Raw genomic sequence first — 23,363 nt, 5'->3', positions numbered from 1 at the left:
ACCACCAGGAATTGGGTTAAAAGCTGCCCTCATCCAGCAAACTAAAATTTGACTACATATGTTGTTAAAATGTTAACAGTTGCTAAACTCGCGTTTTCACTCGTCAAACACATGTCGATCTTTCATGTCATTGTGAGGGTCATGTCTCGGTGCCGTCACGTGACATTTCGTATACTGCGCTTTGTGGTTTCTGAACAACATGAGTTTGACAGGGGTACAATAATGTCCGTCCTGGTATCGCCCATTCAGGCATCCCCAGTATGAATACTTGCTCACTCACTCAGCTTGGGTGCGCATGAAACCTGTATCACACCGGGCTCTAATTCCACATACTGATAAATTGTGTACAAACCGATAGATGATTTACTCTTAACTTTCCATTCACGCCACAAATGCCAGATCAGAAAGTAAACCACCAGAACGCAAACATTTGAGCTAAATGCCCTCGCAATCTCTCAATTCTGGTACCTTGAATGTATTTTACTCGTCTCCAACTGCAGCACTCCATACTCAAATAGCCAACATAATTACAAGGTTGAAACCTAGATGGAGAGCGGGCTTCAGGACGGCCATTCACTATTTCCGTGTGAATATTTGAATAATTCTAAAGCACACACGAATAACAAAGACAACTATAAGGATTGAATAAGATGTTTAATTACACGAAACTGGTTACTAAATATGAAACTAGTAACTATTAATTTCAGAGTACAAGAAATTAACTTTTCAATAGATGTCTCTTAGTCTGAGCAATCAACATCGACTGTTGAAATGTAAGGGGGATTTGAAGGAGCGAAACAATATATCGAATATATCTATTTTCTGTGCTTTGAGGTCAGGAGAGAGCGCAGAGCCCCAAGGCTACGTTTGTTTGCTGGTTCATTGTCCAGCACTCTCCTCAGAAGCAACTTCAGGAGTTCGTCCTTCATCTGTCGCTTTTTCTCTCCACCATCATCCTCTGGATCTGAAAGGTAAAGCAGTAACTCCATACCCCTGGCACTGCATGTGGTATTATACTGTGGTATTATACTGTGGTATTATACTGTGGTATTACACTTTGTGCATGAATCTTGATCACTAGCATCAGCAATGTTTGCAATACTTTAAGTTACCACCTGGACATCAGGGCCAGCTGCTACCTGCAGGCTTTAAAATCTACAGGCTCTGAATGAAATCTGCAGGCCCATAAAAGCAAAATAGACTACACTGTACACAGTTTCACACTATTTCTACAAGATCAAGCGAAGCCTACTGGACACAGAAGAGGTTTTATTTGTCAGACTGGTACGGACAATCCTTCGCCACAGCGCTGAAATACCAGGAAGTGAAACTGTAAGTTATCGTAACATGACTGAGTGTGGATGATGGCCTGCTCATATTTGAAAGTGCCGACCAGATACAATAACGACCGGCGCTGGGCCTCCGGGCCAGCGGTAATTTCGACCGCTGAGTATCAGGAGCATTATATGCTGATGGGGTATGTATAAATACTGATCAAACAGTGTAAGTACGATACGGCAGCAATATTAATGTGAAATATCACATTTTGTATGGCATATGTTTTTTTTTAGCATATTATGAATTGGAAATATTTCACTCACTAACTAGGCATGTTATGTATCAATGTCTGAGGTGCATGTACTCCGTGAATACCTATTTCCGACCCAACTGAAGATCTTTGAGTGGGTTTTCGCTAAGTAAGGACTTTTTAATAGGACGTCAAGGCATGAATGCTGTTGTTGAGTCAACGTGTGACTTAGCGAGTGAAGTGGGCCACGACAGAGGCATGTGTATACTCACAGATTTCCTCAATAACATCGTAAAACCACCGCTCGGCCCGATTGAAGGATATGATCTTTCCCAAGGTGTGCAGAACCAATTCCAGTTCCTGTTCGGGTGTGGGAGTACCTTCAAATATCCAGTGAGGCATGTAAATTGAACATCCCAATGTCGGCATGTAACCAGCTTCTGGTCTTTTAGTGCATTAACTGTTAATTCTTGACCTGCAGCCCATAACACCACCACCCCCCCACCCCCCCAACCCACCCATACCCCCATCCAATGAGAAACCAGTAATCTCGAAAATAAGAGCGCATCCTGCCTCACCATGGGCAGTGTATGACGTGCTATAGTTCTGACGGACTATCTAAATTTACAGCTAGCCAGTCCGATGATCTGGTAAAAAAATTAGTTGGTCCATACATCTGAGTAAATTCACAATATCTAGGTATCTTGTCCAGTTAAATCCATTTCCGACTATTAACATTTTGAAATTACCATCCTTCATGTCCAGCTAGGTTGTTGGACACAAACAGAGACAAGTTTCATCGGCAAATACAAAGGTAATGTCAACACAACTACATCAACATAACTTATGTGACTGATACGTCAGTGTGGAAAATTGATGACCTCCACATAACTGACAAAATGGCTGTACGGACACATGTTACTGAGAGGGAGCGGCACACGTTTTCACAATCTGATGATACCAATTATATTTTAATTTCTTACCCGATGCAGCCTGTTCCAACTTGTCAAAGATTTCCAGGATCTTATTGCCAAGACACTCAAAGGTGGCAGCTAGCCGGTCCTTCGCCGTCAGTGGATCAAATGAAATCTCTGAGGGAAAATTATATTAAAACAATCATGCCCTTTTTGCATTAGCGAATATATATTTGATTCTTGTTTGTGTGTTGTGCATGCGTGAGTGTGCGTGTGTGTGCGTGAGTGTGTGCGTGTGTGCACTCATATTTCAATAAGTGTAATATCAACACACATCAACGAATTTTTCTTTAGTGAGTGATTTCTTCAGCTGGACAAATTGTCGAGATTGTAATACTGAGCAACTCATTTAGTCCTATAACTCTCACGACTTACCCTCCTTATGGACGCGTTCTACATATTCCACGAAACTCCCACACATAGGAGGAGGGGGGCCACCTTCACCTTCCGGCTCTGAAATAACGCAGCTAGGGTTAACTTACAGCAACACACTGTCTACATCACTAGTTAGCAAATACTTACAGTACAAACGATATCATTAGGGTGGTCTAATGATCGAAGATCTGGCTTAAGTTCCCCGCATGACTACAACGTGTGACCCCATTACCTGCGTCGCCGGAAGTAAATAAACAGAAGGTATCATCCCATAGGGCAGACCTCCAAAACACAGACCGCTTAAATAACACATATTATGGTTGGTTGCATAAAGCTAATAAGGTATGCACTTGACAACAATGGTATGTGCCCAGATAAGAAAAGACATGTAATGAATTTAGACTTTTAAATAAAAACATGTTGCATACACACACAGAGACACACACAGACAGACAGACAGACAGACAGACACACACACACACACACACACACACACACACACACACACACGCACATATATATACATATATATACTTGTGAATTCCTTATGTATGGGCCCCTCAATATGCTAATAATGTTACCTTGTTTAAGAATAATATGCAGAGGGCCCCTTTTAGACTAGTTAGTACAATTTGGGAATTCAAGTATTACTCAGTCACGGTCATCAGAAGGATTTTATTATTTAATGTATAAGAATGCAATTATTCCTGAACCATATCCAAAAGTACCTTTTCAAAGCAGAATTTCCTAAAAAGATTTTGCACAACAAATTACATGTTACCGATAGAAACAATACGCTAGCTGAATATTTTGAAAGAACACCGACTAAGTGATAAAATCAATTTTATCAAAATATTTGAGTCCCTCAGTCTGTTAATATGTTTTCCTCATGAAATGTTATCATCAAGCACTCATCCTCAAATTATCCAAATGTATATGACACTGTGCCTCTTCTAACGATACCACGTGAACATTTTATTTATGTTTATATAAATATATATATATATATCTGTATGTTCAGTATATCACTTTTTGTATTTTGTGAGGATAAAATTCTGTTCTGTTAGTATTCTCTGTGGTGATTTGGGTCAGCGGAAGTAGGGGTGGACAGCAGCGTTCAGCTAATTAATGTACTCACTGAGTCTGTCTTATGGGAGGTCTGCCTTTTGGGGGTCTGACTTTGGGGAGTGAATATTGCTTCGGGGGACCCTCCCCACTTCTCTTCTGCCCTCCCCGCCCTGTCATTTGACCTTTTGCCCACCCTATCCCGTCAGCTGATCTTCTGCCCACCCTATCCCGTCATCTGACCTTCTGCCCACCCTACTCCTTCATATGACCTTCTGCCCACCCAGACCCTATGAGTCTCACTTTTAAAGAGCGCAGAGAGAGCCTGCAGCAAAAATTCCTCAGTCGCCCACCCTACCCCTTCATATGACCTTCTGCCCACCCAGACCCTATGAGTCTCACTTTTAAAGAGCGCAGAGAGAGCCTGCAGCAAAAATTCCTCAGTCGCCCACCCTACCCCTTCATATGACCTTCTGCCCACCCAGACCCTATGAGTCTCACTTTTAAAGAGCGCAGAGAGAGCCTGCAGCAAAAATTCCTCAGTCGCCCACCCTACCCCTTCATATGACCTTCTGCCCACCCAGACCCTATGAGTCTCACTTTTAAAGAGCGCAGAGAGAGCCTGCAGCAAAAATTCCTCAGTCGAATCAAATGAGCGCTCTACTTCCTCCAAATCCTTATGTTTCTTCTCCAACGCCGCTAGGTCTGAAACAGTCAATGAAACATTCTAAAAATTAGACCGAACCTTTTCCCCGATATGTTTTATACTAGATGAAAACGCTCTTCCATATCTGGAACTAAAGCTTTCTGCCACAAAATCATTAAAGGTCACATGCAACGTAAAACACAACTTTGCAGATTCTTGTACCTTTCGGTATGCATTTACCGAAACAAATCATAAAAAATGCCAATTCAGCCTATAAAGTTGGGAAAAACGCGATGAAAAAAAAGCCCGCGAAATCGGAGTTCAAACGTTTCACTAAATTCCCCCCAGCGCTGGGGGGAAAACTGGTTCCAACAGATGTGCTGCGCTGCGCCCGTGACGCATGCGCAGTTAATAGGTTCGCGGAGCTGGAAACAGTATGTATGCCCAGCGTCTGAGGTTGTGAGCAGTAGTCTAATCTTGGTTGTGTACACAAACAAGTAAATAATCTACTCGTTACGTAAAAAAACTTGTTGATTGTGGTAAGCAGTCTCTGTCACAGAGAAAGCTCAGTGGCTGGTTTATTCACACCTATATGTCTACCTGCCTGTCTGCTAAAGACAACATGCAATACACAGCTTCGATCATTGACCACGTGCAATTTGAACTTAACACCTATCAGACTATACGACATAAAGAAAATAAGTTGATTTATGACTCGTGCACCCGAGTCCCGTGTCTGCCACATTATGTAATTAGGCACGTGTGATACACATGTCATGTTTTTATGTCTGTGGGTTGCAAACATACTACTTTCATTTTTTTCGGATGACTGGATCTGACGGAAACTGGTGCAAACTCTTGTCAGTTTCAAGTCCTGCTTTGTACTTGGACGAATGACAGATTCCAGTAGTTTATCATCTCTACTGAAATGATTTTTGATTGGATCGAGCGCAAATTCGGAGAACATGTATTTTCCAAACCCAACATCTCTACATTCTTCATGGATAATGGCTTCTTTTGGGGTATATGATTTTGTTTGACAACAGTATATGAATCCATACTGAAACGACGCATCAAGTACACAAAAAGAAGTTGTTATCCATACAGAATCTTACTTTCTTGTGACCGGCTATGCTTCTAAAATGCCTATCAAACAGATCATCTTTCTGTACACACAATGAACCCTTAGCATATCAGCAAATGAAACAGCCAATCGGAAGCCGTCGTTACACTTGAGTGCATATCCACCATCTATGACTGGGTTCGGTCTCCCGAGGGCTTCGTTTCGGGGGAAGTAAGCCCAAGTACAAAATAAGGCACTTTTGAATCGCGATTGTACGCTTATAATTTGTTTATTTCTTTTTTTAAAAGCAGCAATGTATATTGTATGTCATGAATAAGTGATACATGTGTTTTAATTATGTTTGATTTTTTGGTTGCATGTGACCTTTAAGCTTTCGTACGCTCTCCCTCTCTCTCTCTTTCTCTCTCTCTCTCTCACACACACACACTCTCTCTCTCACACACAGACTCTCTCTATCTATCTCTCACACACACACTCTCACACACACACACACACTCCCCCCCCCCCCCCCCCACACACACACACACACACTATCTCTGTGTGTGTGACATTTGTCCAATGTGTATGGTCTGTATGCTAATTCCACACCCTTCTGGAACTATCTGGACACGCGCAGATGTTCAGTATGTCCTGTCCCCGGATCTCTGGAACTATCTGGACACGCGCAGATGTTCAGTATGTCCTGTCCCCGGATCTCTGGAACTATCTGGACACGCGCAGATGTTCAGTATGTCCTGTCCCCGGATCTCTGGAACATCTAAGCATGTACATAACCCTAACGTCATGCTGTCAGTGTAGGATTTTTTCTCCACCAGGGACATTCCTCACAGCACATTTCCCTATTTTGACATTTATTTCCCCACACCATTTCCTCATTATGGCTGGTTTTGAATGTTATTCACATCTAGAAAGCAGTTGAAAGGGACACCTGCTGTATGGCTATCATATTGTCAACTGACTAACTGACTCAACCACTCACTTGCTCAATCACTCACTCACTCACTCAACCACTCAAACACTCACGCGCTCAACCACACAGAAAACTCAGATATATTTGTCCATGGTCAAATAATCGGTTTGTTCTGATTTACTTACCCAGCTGCGGTGCGCTGAGGATCGCCCCTATGTCTTTCAAATCCTTCGCATAGCCAAGGACTTCGGCGGCTTGCTTTTTCATGAACTCGAAGAATGCACGGGGGTTAAATTCTGGAAGAACGTAGAATGAATGTCATACATGTGCAATTTGTTCTCCACAGAGTTAAGATAATCATAACTTTCACTTTCTAGGATTTCAGTTTCAGCGTTATCAAATATGATTTAATTGGCGTTACTCCATAACAATGTCTCGTCACTCAAGACATACATTCACCCGGACGTTTCAGAAGGTAGATTTTCCCCCGAAAAAACGAGATTTTACCATCCAATATACGAAAAAGATTCCACGTGATACTCTATCTGCAGTCTTGGATGATTTCTCTTGCAAGCTTACTGAACTACTGACGTGATGTGTACGTAACTTTGGGACCAGCCGTATCACTGTTAGATCACCATTATAAAATGTGCTGGTGGGGGTATCCCAGTGGTTAAAGCGCTCGCTCGCTAGCCACGCCGAAGACCTGGGTTCGATTCCCCAAATGGCCACAGTGTGCGAAGCCCATCTCTGGTGTCCCCGCCGTGATGTTTTTTAAATATTGCCAAAAGCGACGTAAAACCATGCTCACTTTCTGCATGTTTTGAATGTCTGCCATTAATTTTTTTTCAGTTAGTAGCATGCATGACATTGTGACATGTTTAGTTCACGATAACGAACTAATGATGTCGCTCATAGAGATTCATAATCGTTTAATCCTTAGCCGTATCGGCGGAATATCATTGAGCTAAAATAACCCAAACATCTTTCATATATTTCCCCATCGCCACAATTAAATGAAGCGGTGATAAAATGTTCGCTTGTCTCCCTTAGTTTCCCACAATCCACTTATAGCTGTCTGATTTAGAACATACAATGCTAATAATCCTCACACCGTGTTATCTGTCATAACTTATTAAAATACATATTTCTCAGATTGGTATTCAAATGACTTGAAGTGACAAAGTGCTAAGGATTCGGATATACCGCTGTTATCTGGTAGAGTGTTTCGATAAGCTATGAAAGCACTTACGGAAAGCTCCAGCAAAGCAACATATTACCTATTAAAGAAATCCAGGGATGTTAATCCACCTTTAGATTGCCTATTCGGTGCATTTGATGTTATGTTTTTTCCAGTTCTACTGTATGGCTTAGAGATATGCGGACAAGAGAACTTACAGAAAGTTAGAAAGAATTCACTTAAGATTTCTGAGAATAGCATTATTATGCTTTACGATGAATTTGGAAGAGAGCCTTTGAGTATCAAAATCTATACGCAATTTCACATTGGCGTAAATTTGCCTCTGAGAACACACATTCAAACTCATCTCAGATTATATATAACTGTCTTAACCACATCTGTGACAACATAAGTAAAACTCCATTGCCACGTATCGTGAAACATGTCCCTGATAACCGCGGTCTATCCTATGTGTTCCTATATCTGTATGCTAAATCTGTATGCTCGACGCCCTGGCTTGTCTCAGTGGTCGAAAACACCTACATCGTCCAGTTTTTTTCCAAAGTTGGAAGTCTGATGTCGACTCAAGCTCCAAAGGGGATTATTATAAATATTTCAAAACCCAACCAATCTTAGAAAACATCTTCTTCCAAAAACTATATACTACCCAATTTTGAAGTTAGAACATCTAACCGTAAGTTACCAGTTGCGACTGACTTATGGTTGGGCAATCCCACTTGAAGACAGTGTCCACTTTGTGTTGGAGGCGAGTTCCAATATTTGTCCAGGTGTGAAGCTTATCTCCAACTGCGACATCAATCTGAACACTAAATACCTAGAATTTCAAAACTGGTCCATCTTTAAGAAGCTCTTGTTTACATCACTGGATCATATATTTAATGCATTTATAAATACGACATCGTTGCTATCTCATTAAGCTCCTGTCTTGTACGCTATGTAAATGTAGATACGTCGATTTCATGTAGCGCCTTTGGCTGTTTCTAGAGAATAAAAAGTTTGGAAATTTGGAAGTTCCACCAATGTCAAGCAGTTTGATGAGAAGCCAGACTGGGTTGAGTGGGTAACTGTTTGTGGATTAGGTAGTTGTAAGCCATAATCTCTATTAACAGTGAGATCAACACAGCATATTTGTAATGCTTCGGCCAGTTTACACTGAGTGTAATCATGTTTGTTGTTTGTGTTTCGACAGTGCCCTAGTTGATGTTGTGTTTAGGAAATCTGGTGATGTGTTCCGAAATGGCTGATTTACATTCGTCACCTTCCGTAACTTCCAAGAAGACACGAGCTGCTATTCACCACGCCCCTGAGTAACACGAGTTGGCCAGGAATTGGTGTCAGTTTGTTTGTGGATGTCTTATTCCCATCGACGACAATTCCGATTAGCGATCCCTCTAGCCAGCCAATATAGTACAGTATCATTAGCAACAGCAACAGACAACATTCGACGTGTGCATGCATGACGCGCGGCCACGGAGGCGTGACGCTGGGATCATGTAGCGTCGCTCCCAGCCTGGGAAAAATACATGTTCCTTTGAAGAAGAATAGGATACAGGCTGGGTATATAATCAGAGGACAGTGTCTCAGTTGTTGACGACCTTGCCGTATGTAAACGCGTTGCTTGAAGTTATCTTTATTGTGACATTGTAAGGGTTAACTTTAGCTACCCCCTGAATACACCTGCAATCATATGGTTGCAGGGACTTAACTCGAAGGCAGGCAAGCGTTTTTCAATTTACAGAATTTTATCATATCTATTTTTTCTCGGTTTCCATGGAAACGTTTTGAACTTAGTCTGAAAAGGGAGGGGTAAGCGTTTCACAGCGTAACTAAAAAACCGTTCAATATTTTCCAACAAAAAGTGGTAGATATATTAGACAGGCATAAAGTTGTGCCTTTTGCTATTTGCAGATTTTGAGCATTAACACTTTTCATGATTTCCATGGAAACGATTTGCACTTAGTCACGTTGGAATTTAAATAATTTCAGAAGATTTGTTTTTCCAAATTTGTTGGGGCTTGGGGATTTGTCATCTTCTGATGACTCTTCTTATAGGTGTGTAAGCATGCCAAGTATACACCATTAATCACCACCGTCATAATGCGGCATAAAACATGAGTCACCCATCCCTCACTCAGCACGTTTTGCAACATCCATATATTCCACCATAGTGCCCGCCTTTAGGTCTCATAGAGTTAACTGCATTGTAGAATTGACGGCATACCGCTCAAGCCTTAATCTAGCATTCTCAATCCTCCAGAATACAGTTCATCGAAAATATGTGGTATAATTGTTTGATTTAGTGTCTATTCAACTCAAGACAATACAATTTCCCGAGCAAGAATTTATCATGAAATGGAGGCGCAAGGTAATGTGCAAGAGTCGCTTGTTAGTTCGGATGAACTTTTCATGATCTCACGTTTCAAGAAGGTTTATAGCAAGTATGCGGCGGCTGAGTACTCACTCTTTGGAGGATTGCCACCCTGTGGAGGATTGCCACCCTGTGGAGGATTAGTCCCCACTGGTGGTGGTGACGTTGGTGCTTGTGGCGGGGGGCTCGTCGCCTACGGATAGAAGACAATAAACCTCAGACTTCCATAACACTGCAATGCGATCTGACATACATAGCGATTATTAATTATTGATTACAGCCATAGGGACGCACCTTGTCTGCGCTTGCTCTGCAGTGATCTGCACACCAGGCCACATACTCTTCTGTTATGCCCCAAGGCAGGACATTTGAATCAAAGTGCTGTTTAAAAAGTGATTTTTTTGCGTTAAAAAGCTCGTCGGTCATGCCCCACCCCAGGAAAACCCCACGGGACAAGTAATGCTGTTGACAAGACCCAGAACCAAAACCTGTTCACGCTAATAACGCTTTTGGGACGCACTCGATTGATATACACAGTTACAAAGATGCATTCAAACCTGTTTACAATGCCCTGTGTATAATACAGGATGTACACACAAACAAGTTGTTTACTGAACCTGATACATGTTCAGCATTTACATGTCAAACTACCAAGTTATGCATTGGAGCCGAACACGTGAACACTACATTCATTACATGTACTACCCGTCAATAGTTTAGATAGACAGATAGACAGACAGACAGACAGACAGACAGGTAGGTAGGTAGGTAGATAGATAGATAGATAGATAGATAGACAGATAGACTGACAGACAGACAGACATGAGCAAATTCGCCAGTTTTCACTGATTTTCATCATTTACTGAACATATGACAATATTTTTTCAACGTTACGAATTTGTTTTACAACTCACCAGTTTATGTGTAAACAGTACGTTTACACAGAATGGAACTTTTTACAAAATCTAGTTTAGAACAGTTGAGCAAGTGGCCACATTTACACTAGTGAGTCTAATCACTGCTAATGGTGCTGGCATCGTGTAGTAAGACCAGATTCATACTAAATGAACTCAGTCCTGCCTTTGCAGCCAATCAAACACATTACAAGTATGCAGTGAAGGTGGGAGGTGGTGTCTGGAATCGTTGTTTACCTATGTGTTTGCAAAGTCTAGCAATGCAGATGGCTGTCACACAAAACACATGAGATGTGACGATCTATAATAAACCTGTTTGTCTTGATGATAAACTAAGAAAGGAGAAGTAGAGATCGCTTACCTGGAAGGTCCCACCCTGGACGTGCAGGGCTGGGACGACGAAAAGGAGAGCGATGACAACCAGGGTATTCATGCTGACTGATCCTGACTAGCAGGGAGTCGGGTTTATATACCCTCCTGTGATGTCATGCCAACGTTTCGGTGTCGTGCCTGACGAGTCACGATAAACTTGTTATTGTGACGTTGTGCTGAATACCATAGCCCAGTGAACACACTGAATTAACTTGAGCGAACAATATATTGTTGACGAAGAGCAATGGATTGCTTTACACCTATATGTATAGATCTTCGTATTGACCTCTCTCTCACCTGTGTCGCCATTCAAGCCATGCTTGGCTCTTCGTCTCCACCCCTAAACCCAAATCTATGCACTCTTCATTACCCGTGTACTCTTCTCCCTCATTCTCCTTTCACGTTACCCCTCCACTATCTGTCCAATAACTCTCTCTTATTCCCAAACACCTCCCCACCCCTTCACTGCCTGACCACTATCACTCTCTCCCACTTCCAGAACACTTCGATATACCTCTCTCCCACACCCCAGTACACATCGACAAAACCTCTCTCCTACCCCCACAACACATCGACAGTATCCCTCTCCAAACTCCAGAACATCTCGAGAATACGTCTCTCCCACCCTCCAGAAAATCTCGACATTGCATCGTTCTCCCACCCTCCAGCACACCTCGCCAATAGCCCTCTCTCCTACCCTCAGAACCCCTCAGCAATACCTTTCTTCCTCACCCCAGAATTCCTCGCCGATACCTCTCTCGCCCACCCAACCTCCCTCCAGAGCACATCGACAATGCCTCTCCCCCGCCCTATAGGACCTGCTCGACAACACCTCTCTCTCTCCCACCCTCAGAACACCTCCACAATACATCGCTCTCCCATCCTCCCGGTCACCTCGCCAATACTTATCCCTCCCACTGTCTTGAACACCTCGACAATAAATCTGTCCCCCACCCCCTAGAGCACTTCGACAGTACCTATCTGCCACCCTCCAGGAATCTCGACAATACCGCTCTTCTCTCTCTCTCTCCATCTCTCCCTCTCTCTCTTTCTCTTTCACTCTGTGCCTCTCTGTGTGTCTCTCTCTCCCTAGAGAATAACTCTCTCCCACTCCAGAATATCTCGACAATACCTTTCTCTCTCACCCCAGAACAACTCGACAATACCTCTCTCCCATTCCCAGATAATCTCGACAATATTTCTCTATCTCTCCCTCCCTACAGAACATCTCGACAATTCCTTGCTCCCTTTCTCCCTCACCTTAAAATCATCTCGACATTACCTCTTTCCCACCTTCAGAACACGTCGCCACACCATCGCCACTGTCCAAAACCCCATCCGTCTCGAACTCTCTAGAATACCTCTCTACACCATCACTGATAAGACTGCAGAATACCGGACACCTTACGACATCTTTAAAAGCAAGCGAGTTTACTTTTGGTTAGGGTAAGGGTGCGGGTTAGGTTTAGGGTGAGGTTTAGGTTTAGGGAAAGGTTTACGTTTAGCGATAGCGTTAGGGCTACTTGCTACTAAACAATAAGGCTGGTAGGTGTCCGTTATTCTGTAGGTGTACCACATCGCTACCTGTCCAGTACCACCCTCTCTCCCACCCTCCAGAACACCTCGCCACTCCTTCACTACTCATCCAATACTCTCTCTCTCTCTCCTCCCGAACACCCTTAGCTCCACCCTCACTCCCATCCTCCCAAAACACCTCACCAGCCTAAAACACTTCCAACTGCTCATCACATCTCCACCGAAGAACGTCTAAATATTACCCTACCGCTTCCTCATGGCTGTGGAATGCCCCCCAAGCCACCCCTACCCCTCTTGTAAATAAACATGCAACATGATATCAGTACAGTGACTACTGGAACAAGAGAGCACAGATGCCGGAAACAAGGTTTGTCAAAAAATAAAAGAATGTCAACACACACGCCTAATGGCCATGATTCTCACATATCTATTAAAGAGATGCAAACAAGATGCATTATTTGTCTCTCGGATTAGAAAATGTAGACCTCTAGACATATACCTGATGTAAGCGTCCAGAAACATACCCTCATCTAACTAGTACTGAAGACTAAATAAACAGATTCATTGAAATTCCCACTACTCGAAAATGTCTGGACATTGAATATGGACTTTCATTCAAACGTTTTACCGATACCACCACGAAGCAACGTCGTGTTAAACTAGCTACTGCAAACATACAGTTCTGATGTTTCAGTATATATTGTGTTTATTCACAGTACCGTGACAAGTCTTAGATATCTGACAAGGTGGAAGAGGACGGTGATTGGTGATGCACTAGGGCGTGTTCTACTGCTGCTGTCATGAAAAGGTGTGATTAACATCCAGGTGGGTGCTCACAGCTCAGAATTCCCACTGACTCATGCTATATTTCTCACTCTCATGAACACGATAACAACTGTGAATTTGGCTTGTTTACTCTCGGGAATAACCATACAGGCTGTTCTTTCCATACCTACCAAACATCCCTCGGTCACGTGTACGCCCATACAGGTCACGTGGTCATCATTCAATACAATCGACTACAACCCTGAGGCAACCTTGAGCTGTTTGAGCTAAAGGTACAATCAATGCTAGATATGGGCAGTTAGTTACTGGAAGCGAGCCTAGAGGCAGACCTCTTGGGTTTATTCAAGCAAGACATAACACACAAATATATACTACCAACAAAATGTACGGGAACACCCTAAACTGTGATAGTCACATATAAACCATAAACAGGGTGAAGTCATTAAAACTCTGAAGTAAGTGGAACGTTTTGTGTGTTTAATGGACGCTTTAAATGATGTGTTAGAACAAGTAGTTAAGCAACTGATTCAATATTCGTTGAGTTTGAGGGAAATAAAAAAGCGAAAAAAGGGATGCTCAAACACACAAGCGCCATGTTTGATTCAAACTCCCAAACACACCAGCGCCATGTTTGATTCAAACTCCCAAACACAACAGCCATGTTTAAGTGTATATATGACTATCAATCAAATTTTAGAGTGTTATATATTTTATATAATTATATTTTATTTGTAGTATACAGTGAAACCTGCCAACACTGGCACCTGTCTAATCCGGTAGTACTTGGTAGAGAATGAACCAGATAGAGTGATGGTAGATAGCATACCTAAGTTCTAGTTAGAGTATTATAAGATTTCGCTATGGTTTATTTAATTAGGTGACAGTAACTGTGTTTCGACGGCAAATTTGCTACTGGCTTCGTGTACTTTCGATATATGGGAATTAAGAAATGTAATAGAGACAATAAGGACTTAACAATGCAGATTGGAAGGTACATTTTATAATCAGTGACCCCTAAAAAAAAGCAATAACTTAGTTAAATTACTGGCAATGTAATATTTCTTATACACAGAACTAGATGAAAATGAAATAAACGATTTATATAAAAGCATGCTGTACGCTTCGTGAACAATGAAAGAAGACCACAAAGTATTAACATAACAAAGGTAATGATTTTCGCTGGTAAGCTGTGTTGTACTGTACATACCAACATGAGGAACTGCAGTTATTTGGATTGGTGGTGATTCTAATGCAAGATCTGGTGGTTTACAGAAGAATATTCCTGATTTTGATGAAAGTACAAGGAGTGATGTGGATGTAATTATAACAGTTGATAAAAGATAAACCGAAGATAATTATGTCAGCACATTCGGCAAATCATTAATAGACCTCTACTCCTTGTTTGGCTTACACATCGTTTATGGTCGATATGGTAATGACACAGATATTGGTGCAACGACTTTCCTCGGCAATACGGGAGCGAGTCTGATAGATTACTCTATATTATCTTTAAATGTAAGTGAATCTTGTACGGGATTTCAGTGTTGTTAATAGATCGGAATCACGCCATTTACCTTTATTATGTGTTTATAATGCTAGTGTATGTCGGGATGAAAGTAGTTCAACATTCAACAAACTTGTCTGGGACAATGGGACATTGATAAGAATGAATATCTGTAACGAACTAGTGTTCAAATGACTGCATCAGTGCAATGAAATCTGCAGAAGATATGATAACTACAAACACACACGAATCTATTGATTTATTAACAAGTGCTGTAAACAAAGTTGCAGGATGTTTCCTGGTTGAGTTCAGTAGTAGTAGTTCTGGTCGGCGAACTAGAGGGAAGTGGTTTGATAGGAACTGCTGGCAGGGAGACGTGAAGAGAGGCGGGCATCACCCACACTACGTAGTAACACATCGAGAGAAAACGTTATAGCATAGAGAACCAATAGAAACAGATATAAATCTTTGAGAAGAAAGAAACAGAATATGGTAAGAATATGTGTGGTGTGTGGTGTTGTTGGCGTGCGTATGTTTCCTTCCGCGTTTGGGCCAATCATAAACATTTTAAGTTTACATACTTTGGACATGTTAAAAAATACTAGTTTATAAGAAAGCTTAACCACTCCGATGTTTAGTGACCATAAGATTCCATATTGTAAAAAACGCATAATCTATAAAATGCAGCTGAAAGTTTCATACTTTGAATAGATTTTAATAAAATCATTAAGGAAGAAGAGGGTATATTTCTTTGTGAGTTTAGTGTATATTACTATTTCTGTGAATACATAGATAGATCCACCTATTTTACGTACCACTGATCGAAAAGGGCGACACTGCGACGTTATCAAAGTCTCGCATTGTCGCGCATCTCACGCATTTTGACACATTTTTTATGGGGTGACAAAGCGACAAGGCAACATATTTTGAAAACAGTCGCTTGGTCGTGTTGTTATGTAAAACTATATTGAAAGCGCGACTTTTTGCTTGTGTTTGTATAGATAGCAACGAAATGTCCCTTCCAGGATTCCATACCTTACCTATACAAGCTCAACACAACACAGTGTTGCCTATAATAAGGGTGCGAACACATGGGAATCTATGAAGCCCACTACAATCCTTCTGTAGCCCTATACGTCTCACTGCGCGGTATTGTGTAGCTGTGTGGAGTCACTGAAGGTGATCGCTGATTGTAATGTGCACTAACAACTCAGTCCTTGTAATCTGCAGGGCTTAGTGTTTATGTTATGGTAACCGTGACCAAGGAGGGTCACAGTAGTAACCACTGCCCCTCTCATGACCTTCAGACCCCTAAATTATCCCACTGATTATCCTCATTACAGAGTTTGGGAGGTATTACGTTGTGCACGTACCATCCCACCATTCTACGAACACTGTAGCCACGGGACCATAACACGTTGATCGCCTACCCGCCGTCATGAAGTATTTCCCAGAAAGGTGTTCGGGTCTTAACTCTGGAATACGCCCAGTAGGCGTATATGTACTCCCACATACTGCCTATACCGCATAAGCACCCCCAGTGACGTATACTTAGGCTGTATACGTACTCTTCTGTGGCGTAACCTACTCCTCTGTGTAATATAAGTACTTTTCTGTGTAAAATACGTACCCCCTGTACGTATACTTACTCCTCTGTGCAATATGCGCACTCTTCTGTGGCGTATACCTCCTCCTCCACTGTGCAGTATACGCACTCCCTTGTGCGTACACGTACTCTTCTGTGTAATATACGTACTAAGCCGTATGCATACTCATATATACTTTATAGATATGTCTCTGTGTAGTATTCGTGCATGTACTATATACGTACTCTACTGTGCCTTATCCGCAAGCTTCCGTATAGTATACGTACTCCGTTGTGCCGTATACTCACATTAACGGACCTATGACACATATTACGTCTACGCATTATTAGTATAACATGTAGATGTATAGTGCGTTGTGATAAGGCTGCGGAGTTCATAGTATTACCTTTAGTCATTCAAAATAATGATACAAATAACAAACACAAATTATATATCATCGGCAAATTTTATTTCTGACGTGGTTATTGCCAGGATTTACTGGGCTAAAATGTTGGTTGACTCAATCATTTCACTCCCGGTGAAATATGGCTGAGTTATTACAAGAGAGCACCTTAGACAGTCTACAAGATCCATGTGGCTAGTCGTGCCGACCAATGGACAAACATTTATTACCGTAATGGTAAGCCTGTAGTCACTGTCCCAAGGATCATACATTGACCCATACCGTAATGGTATGGTTATTGTCACTGTCAGAAAGGTCATACGTTGAACCTACCTAGTATTGGTAAGCCCGTAGCCATTGTCCCAAGGGCCATACGTTGACCCATACCGTAATGGTATGGTTATTGTCACTGTCAGAAAGGTCATACGTTGAACCTACAGTATTGATAAGCCTGTAGTCACTTTCCCAAGGGCCATACGTTGAACCAACAGTATTGGTAGCCATGTAGTCACTGTCCCAAGGGCCATACGTTGAACCAACAGTATTGGTAGCCATGTAGTCACTGTCCCAAGGGCCATACGTTGAACCAACAGTATTGGTAGCCATGTAGTCACTGTCCCAAGGGCCATACGTTGAACCTACAGCATTGGTAAACCTATAGCCACTGTATCAAGGGCCATACGTTGAACCTACAGTATTGATAAGCCTGTAGTCACTGTATCAAGGGCCATACGTTGAACCAACAGTATTGGTAGCCATGTAGTCACTGTCCCAAGGGCCATACGTTGAACCTACAGTATTGGTAAGCCTGTAACCACTGTAACAAGTGCCATACGTTGAACCTACAGTATTGGTAAGCCATGTAGCCACTGTTCCAAGGATCATACGTTGAACCTACAGTATTGGTAAGCCTGTAGCCCCTGTCCCAAGTGCCATACGTTGAATCTACAGTATTGGTAAGCCTGTAACCACCGTCACAAGGGCCATACGTTGAACCAACAGTATTGGTAGCCATGTAGCCACTGTCCCAAGGGCCATACGTTGAACCAACAGTATTGGTAAGCCTGTAGTCACTGTCCCAAGGGCCATACGTTGAACTTACCATTTTGGTAAGCCTGTAGCCACTGTTCCAAGGATCATACGTTGAACCTACAGTATTGGTAAGCCTGTAACCACTGTCCCAAGTGCCATACGTTGAATCTACCATATTGGTAAGCATGTAGCCACTGTTCCAAGGGTCATACGTTGAATCTACAGTATTGGTAAGCCTGTAGCCACTGTTCCAAGGGTCATACGTTGAATCTACCATCTTGGTAAGCCTGTAGTCACTGTATCAAGGGCCATACGTTGAATCTACCATCTTGGTAAGCCTGTAGTCACTGTATCAAGGGCCATACGTTGAATCTACAGTACTGGTAAGCCTGTAGCCACTGTATCAGGTGTGGTAGTCTCTGTCCCAGATGGTCAGAAGGAGTACAATAGTGGAGACATACATACTTCTCGGCTGTGGTGACGGTACCCGGGGTACCCCTATATATACCCCGACCAGGGAACAGGGTAGATCTCCCATGGGCTGTAGAAACAGAGCTGTATTTAATGTTTGACGAAATCAACACGACACAATACCGTAAATTCCCCGAGATTGCATGCGACTGTCAACTGTTCACCAAAGGTAATGTTTACTGTGTATCATTAGTTACAACTCCGCCTTCAGCACCCCAAACCAGGCACCCCAAACCAGGCACCCCAAACCAGGCACCCCAAACCAGGCACCCCAAACCAGGCGAGTCTGATATAGCCGCCCCGAAGTTCGCTTTGTAAAATAAAACGATCAGTGGGAGAACCTCCCCTTGTGTGTGTCACACAGAGATGCTTGGTATTAAGATAACGTTATTTTCCACTCCAATTCTCCAATCATGGAATTAGCATTGATCAACCAGAACTAACGCATACACAGCGTTAACAGACCAGTGTCTCTTTCGGAACTCCCGTCCTTTAGAACAGAGCTGCGATAGGGACGGGCGCCGGGTCCAGTGTTTCGTTTGGAACTCTTATCCTTTAGCATAGCGGTGCGATAGCTTTGAGGAACGGGCACAAGGTCAGTGGGAAGCCAGCCAGAGAACTGAGAAGGAGGAGAGTTACCAGACAAGGCCAGTTGAACAGATCTTAGAAGAAGAAGAAGAGCTTCAAAGGCTGGTGTGCAAGCATAAAAATGTATGTTTTGCAGACTGTCTGCATCCATACATTTTACCGTGAGTCTTCTTAGTACACTTCTTTACACAATGGCTTAATATTAATTCTACGTCCTCACTTCACACCGTGATACCACTCAGACAACTGACGCCATATCCTGGCTCTATATCCTGACAGCCTAGACTTCTCCCGGGAAACACTTCGAAGTCGAACCCACCAAGAACTTGCGGGAGTACATGTAGACTCCACAACACTGTAGACTTCTGCATTACCCTGAGATCAGGGGGTACCACACCAAATGCACGAACAGTACATGGGATGCAAGCGAGACCGCATATTTATCATGCTTTTGTTTCCAATCACGTTGCTGTCAAAAGGGACAGAAAAATAAAAAATATAAATAAATTCATTGGCTTTATAAAAAAGGACAAGATCAGGGTCCCACTTCACAAGCTCTCGTAAGCGTAAGATCTCGTAACTTTTCTCGTAGCATTCGTACCTCCTATACTGTAACATAGGAAGTAGGAATGTTACGAGAAAAGTTACGAGACCTTAGACCTACGAAAGTTTTGTGAAAGGGACCCCTGGTTTTTTGGCTGGAATTCGTTTTTTTAAGATATGCTGTTTGTGCCAAGGAAGGGCATCCACTGACAAGGTGTTGGACAGTCTCTGTAAATGCATTGCTTAATCGACGTTTCATGTTAATATTTTTATTAAGAATCACATTCTGACGAATTCTGACTTCATCCAGGTGAAGGCGTCGGTTGGATTGCTGTTCTGTTCCACACACTGCATGTACACACGATGCAATGGCTTCTAAGACAGCTTCTCCACAAAGGACCGACTCTGGGCAGACTTGGCGAAGGACTTCACCTGGTTTACTCCCATCGCTGTACCACCCAGCAGTACATCACCATGAGCAAAATCAACTTCAAATTTCAGATTGTGTCCAACAACCTTGGCACGCTTAAAATAGCTGTGGAATTCCTTGCTTTCATCGTGAGTCTTGACATGCATCACCAGAGGATCATCCGATAAATGAATATGTGCAAAAGTACACAATAAAACTCTGTCATGTACCGTCCAGTAGTACATCACCATCAACAAAAATTCAAATTTCAGATTCTGCCCAACAACATTGACACATTGGCCGTGGAATTCTTTGTTTTCATCACGAGTCTTGACATGCATTACCAAAAGATCATTCGATAAATAAATGTGTGCAAAAGTACACAAAAAATTCTATCGTGAAGAGCCTCCACATTAATCAAACCCCGACCTCAGACATGATTATTCTGGTCAGGCGGTGAAGACTCTGGACGTCTTGTTTTGTCCAATCAACTACTTCAAAGAATAGGAAAGGACTGGCACAGCAAGAGTATTGGTGGTTTTGACTTTGTTTCGAGCATTAAACTCTGAACTCCAGATTTTCTTTAACCGAGATTTATACTCGGACCGAAGTTATCTGTCTCGAACTTGCATTCCAAGACAAGTGTAGGCCTCCTCATCCTCGTAACCTGACCGATCCATCATTAGTTACCTTGACACGTTTCAAATGAAGAGTATTACATTTGTTGAGTCCAAATGTCATGCCAATGTCATTAGAAAAGGATTCGACGAGGAGAACCAGTTCTTTCAAATTGGTTTCCCCTTTGGGGTGGAGGTCGATGTAGAGGACATGAATACTATGTGTTGTTGTATGAGGAGGTCCGGGATGTAAAGGACAGAAGGAGTCCCCATGGAATATTCCCTTTCCGATTGGAATAGATTCCGAAGTCTGCACCTGCCCTTGCGAGTACATCTCAAGTTGAGTCGGCCAGCAACTCATTAATGACTTAAATCAAGTAGTCGCTGAGAAAGGTCAATACATCGAAGAAACTGCAGAATCCATTCGTCACATGCTTTCTTGTAGGCAATTCAGCACACGGAGAGGTGGTAATGCGTTTTTGCCTCTTCCAAAATCACTTCCTGTGTACAAGAAGTTGATCCTTGCACCCCAACGTCCCATTTTTGCTCCCTTCTCCTCTCTGTAAATTACTTCATTAGGAGAGCAATATGATGACACAAGGTTTGTCAAACACCCTGTAAATATTTTGTATTGTGTATTTAAACATGTGATAGGGTGGAAGATTTGGGGATCAGTCAAGTATGCTTTTGGGAAAGAGTATTTTGCGATCTTTGCAGAACCATAGAGGAACATCACCTGTGTCCACGAGATAGTTGAAACAGTGAAGTAATGGTGTTTGGACACAGGGAAACAGTTTCCAGTACCGGTTTTGAATGTCATCAGGCCATGGAGCTGTATTAGATTTGGACATCTTTATACAAGTCTTCAGGCAATCTGATGAGAGATAAAGCATAAATTCAGGCACAGCTCTATCCAGGAAATGTGTTTTCGAGTTTCTGTAAATTCTACTTGAAACAGGTTTTTCTTTGGTTTATTGTTCTTATTTTTAGAAGATTTTTTTCTTTGGAAGCAGCGTGAACTTCCTCCAAGCTTCGAGCGGCAGCATAGACACAACAATTAACTTCACGCAATGAACAGTCCGCAGAAAGTTTCACAGAAATAATGTCATTTAATGAATTAATTTCGGCCTGCCTTTAGAATACAGCACTACAAACTTTAAAGATACGTCATAACACTATTTTACGTAATTGAAGGTGATTTTGTTCAAAAGCACGTTCTTGAAACAATGCCCTCTGACGCTGGCATAGCAACAAGGTCGTCAAGTTCAGCGAGTGCGTATAAACTCCTCTCACTGATTTTTCATCTCTACCAGCCATGGCATTACAGAAACCCAACGATGTTGAGAGTTTCCAGTAGTAGTTCAAGGCGGATGCGCAATTTTTTGCAAGCACCAGTTTTAAATATTTTTTTCTTTTTTGACTAATATGTTCATATTTCCTGGTATTAAGAGGTGCTGAGGTATTATAGTTTGTGTATTTAGATAGTTTCTATTTTTAAATCTAGTAAGAATGACTTACATTGGACACATTGTGACATGTTTTATTATTCGCAGTTTTGGTCAATGTAAAATAATCTAAATATATTTTATATTTCGGTTTCAAACGTACCTATTTGGATCAAATGAATTACAACTGTAAACTAATATACATATATATCTTTGTCATTCAGTAATTTGCACCATTACAAGGAAATATTTATTCTCGAAGCGGTAAGAATTCATTACACTGGATACGTCAGCCATTTTCGTGCCGGTTCGGTGAGCGTATTCTATTTATTAGAATTATTCCAAGGTGTTGTTTTAGGTTTAGGTTTAGGGCTAGGGCTAGGGCTAGGGCTAGGGCTAGGGCTAGGGCTAGGGCTAGGGCTAGGGCTAGGGCTAGGGCTAGGGCTAGGGTTAGGGTTAGGGTTAGGGTTAGGGTTGGGGTTGGGGTTGGGGTTAGGGTTAGGATTAGGGTTAGGATTAGGGTTTAGTGTTAGGGTAAGGGACCTAATCCAATGTAGTAGGTAAATGCATGCGTACCAATTGTTTTCCTTTTCCATTTTTAATACTTTGTCCACAAAGAAAAACGGGAGACCAAAACGTCAACAGTTAAATAAACGATGAAATGGTTTATTGTCGAAATTTTGGGCTGATGGCAATCGGCCTCCAGCAACTTTCACCTCTAGATCTACATGTTTTCAATAATGATTCGAAGTCTAACTCACCAAACATGCCCATGTCTCACTCATTCCTCAGCGCGATCCACATTATCCTTACGGGGTTCCCTACAACACTTTTCTGTCACGAAAGCACACAATGATTTTTATACAAGCACGCCATTCGTGCATGCACCGTGAAATCAACGTCTGACGCCTGACGTCAATAACCGTTTTCAGTTCGAACCATATCGGCTCATTCCACACAACATGGTATCTTGTAGATTACGGAATAGGACGGTCAGTAGATTGAA

The 23,363-nt window shown here is 42.2% G+C and overlaps 1 protein-coding gene across 1 annotated transcript; it reads right to left on the bottom strand.

The window, feature by feature from the left end:
• Positions 1 to 635: 635 nt before the first annotated feature.
• LOC137283295 (uncharacterized) lies at positions 636 to 11,632 on the bottom strand. The gene is made up of 8 exons (XM_067814746.1): positions 11,427 to 11,632; positions 10,245 to 10,344; positions 6,768 to 6,878; positions 4,543 to 4,647; positions 2,878 to 2,955; positions 2,512 to 2,619; positions 1,801 to 1,908; positions 636 to 964 (listed from the first exon to the last, which is right to left on the bottom strand). The coding sequence occupies exons 1-8, from the start codon at positions 11,496 to 11,498 to the stop codon at positions 816 to 818; spliced, it is 831 nt and encodes a 276-aa protein (XP_067670847.1). The 5' UTR covers positions 11,499 to 11,632; the 3' UTR covers positions 636 to 815.
• Between the last annotated feature and the right edge of the window lie 11,731 nt (positions 11,633 to 23,363).

The sequence above is a fragment of the Haliotis asinina genome, chromosome 5 (genome assembly GCF_037392515.1).
Source record: "Haliotis asinina isolate JCU_RB_2024 chromosome 5, JCU_Hal_asi_v2, whole genome shotgun sequence".
Lineage (NCBI taxonomy): Eukaryota > Metazoa > Mollusca > Gastropoda > Lepetellida > Haliotidae > Haliotis > Haliotis asinina.
Note: the sequence above shows the minus strand (reverse complement) of the source record. Positions and strands in the feature narration are given on the sequence as shown.

Coding starts and splice junctions, on each gene's coding strand:
- LOC137283295 (XM_067814746.1), bottom strand. CDS start 11,498: ATGAATACCCTGGTTGTCATCGCTCTCCTTTTCGTCGTCCCAGCCCTG. Junction 6,879..10,244: donor GGGTGGCAATCCTCCAAAGA/GTGAGTACTCAG, acceptor ACGTTCTTCCAG/AATTTAACCCCCGTGCATTC. Junction 2,620..2,877: donor AGAACGCGTCCATAAGGAGG/GTAAGTCGTGAG, acceptor ATTTTCCCTCAG/AGATTTCATTTGATCCACTG.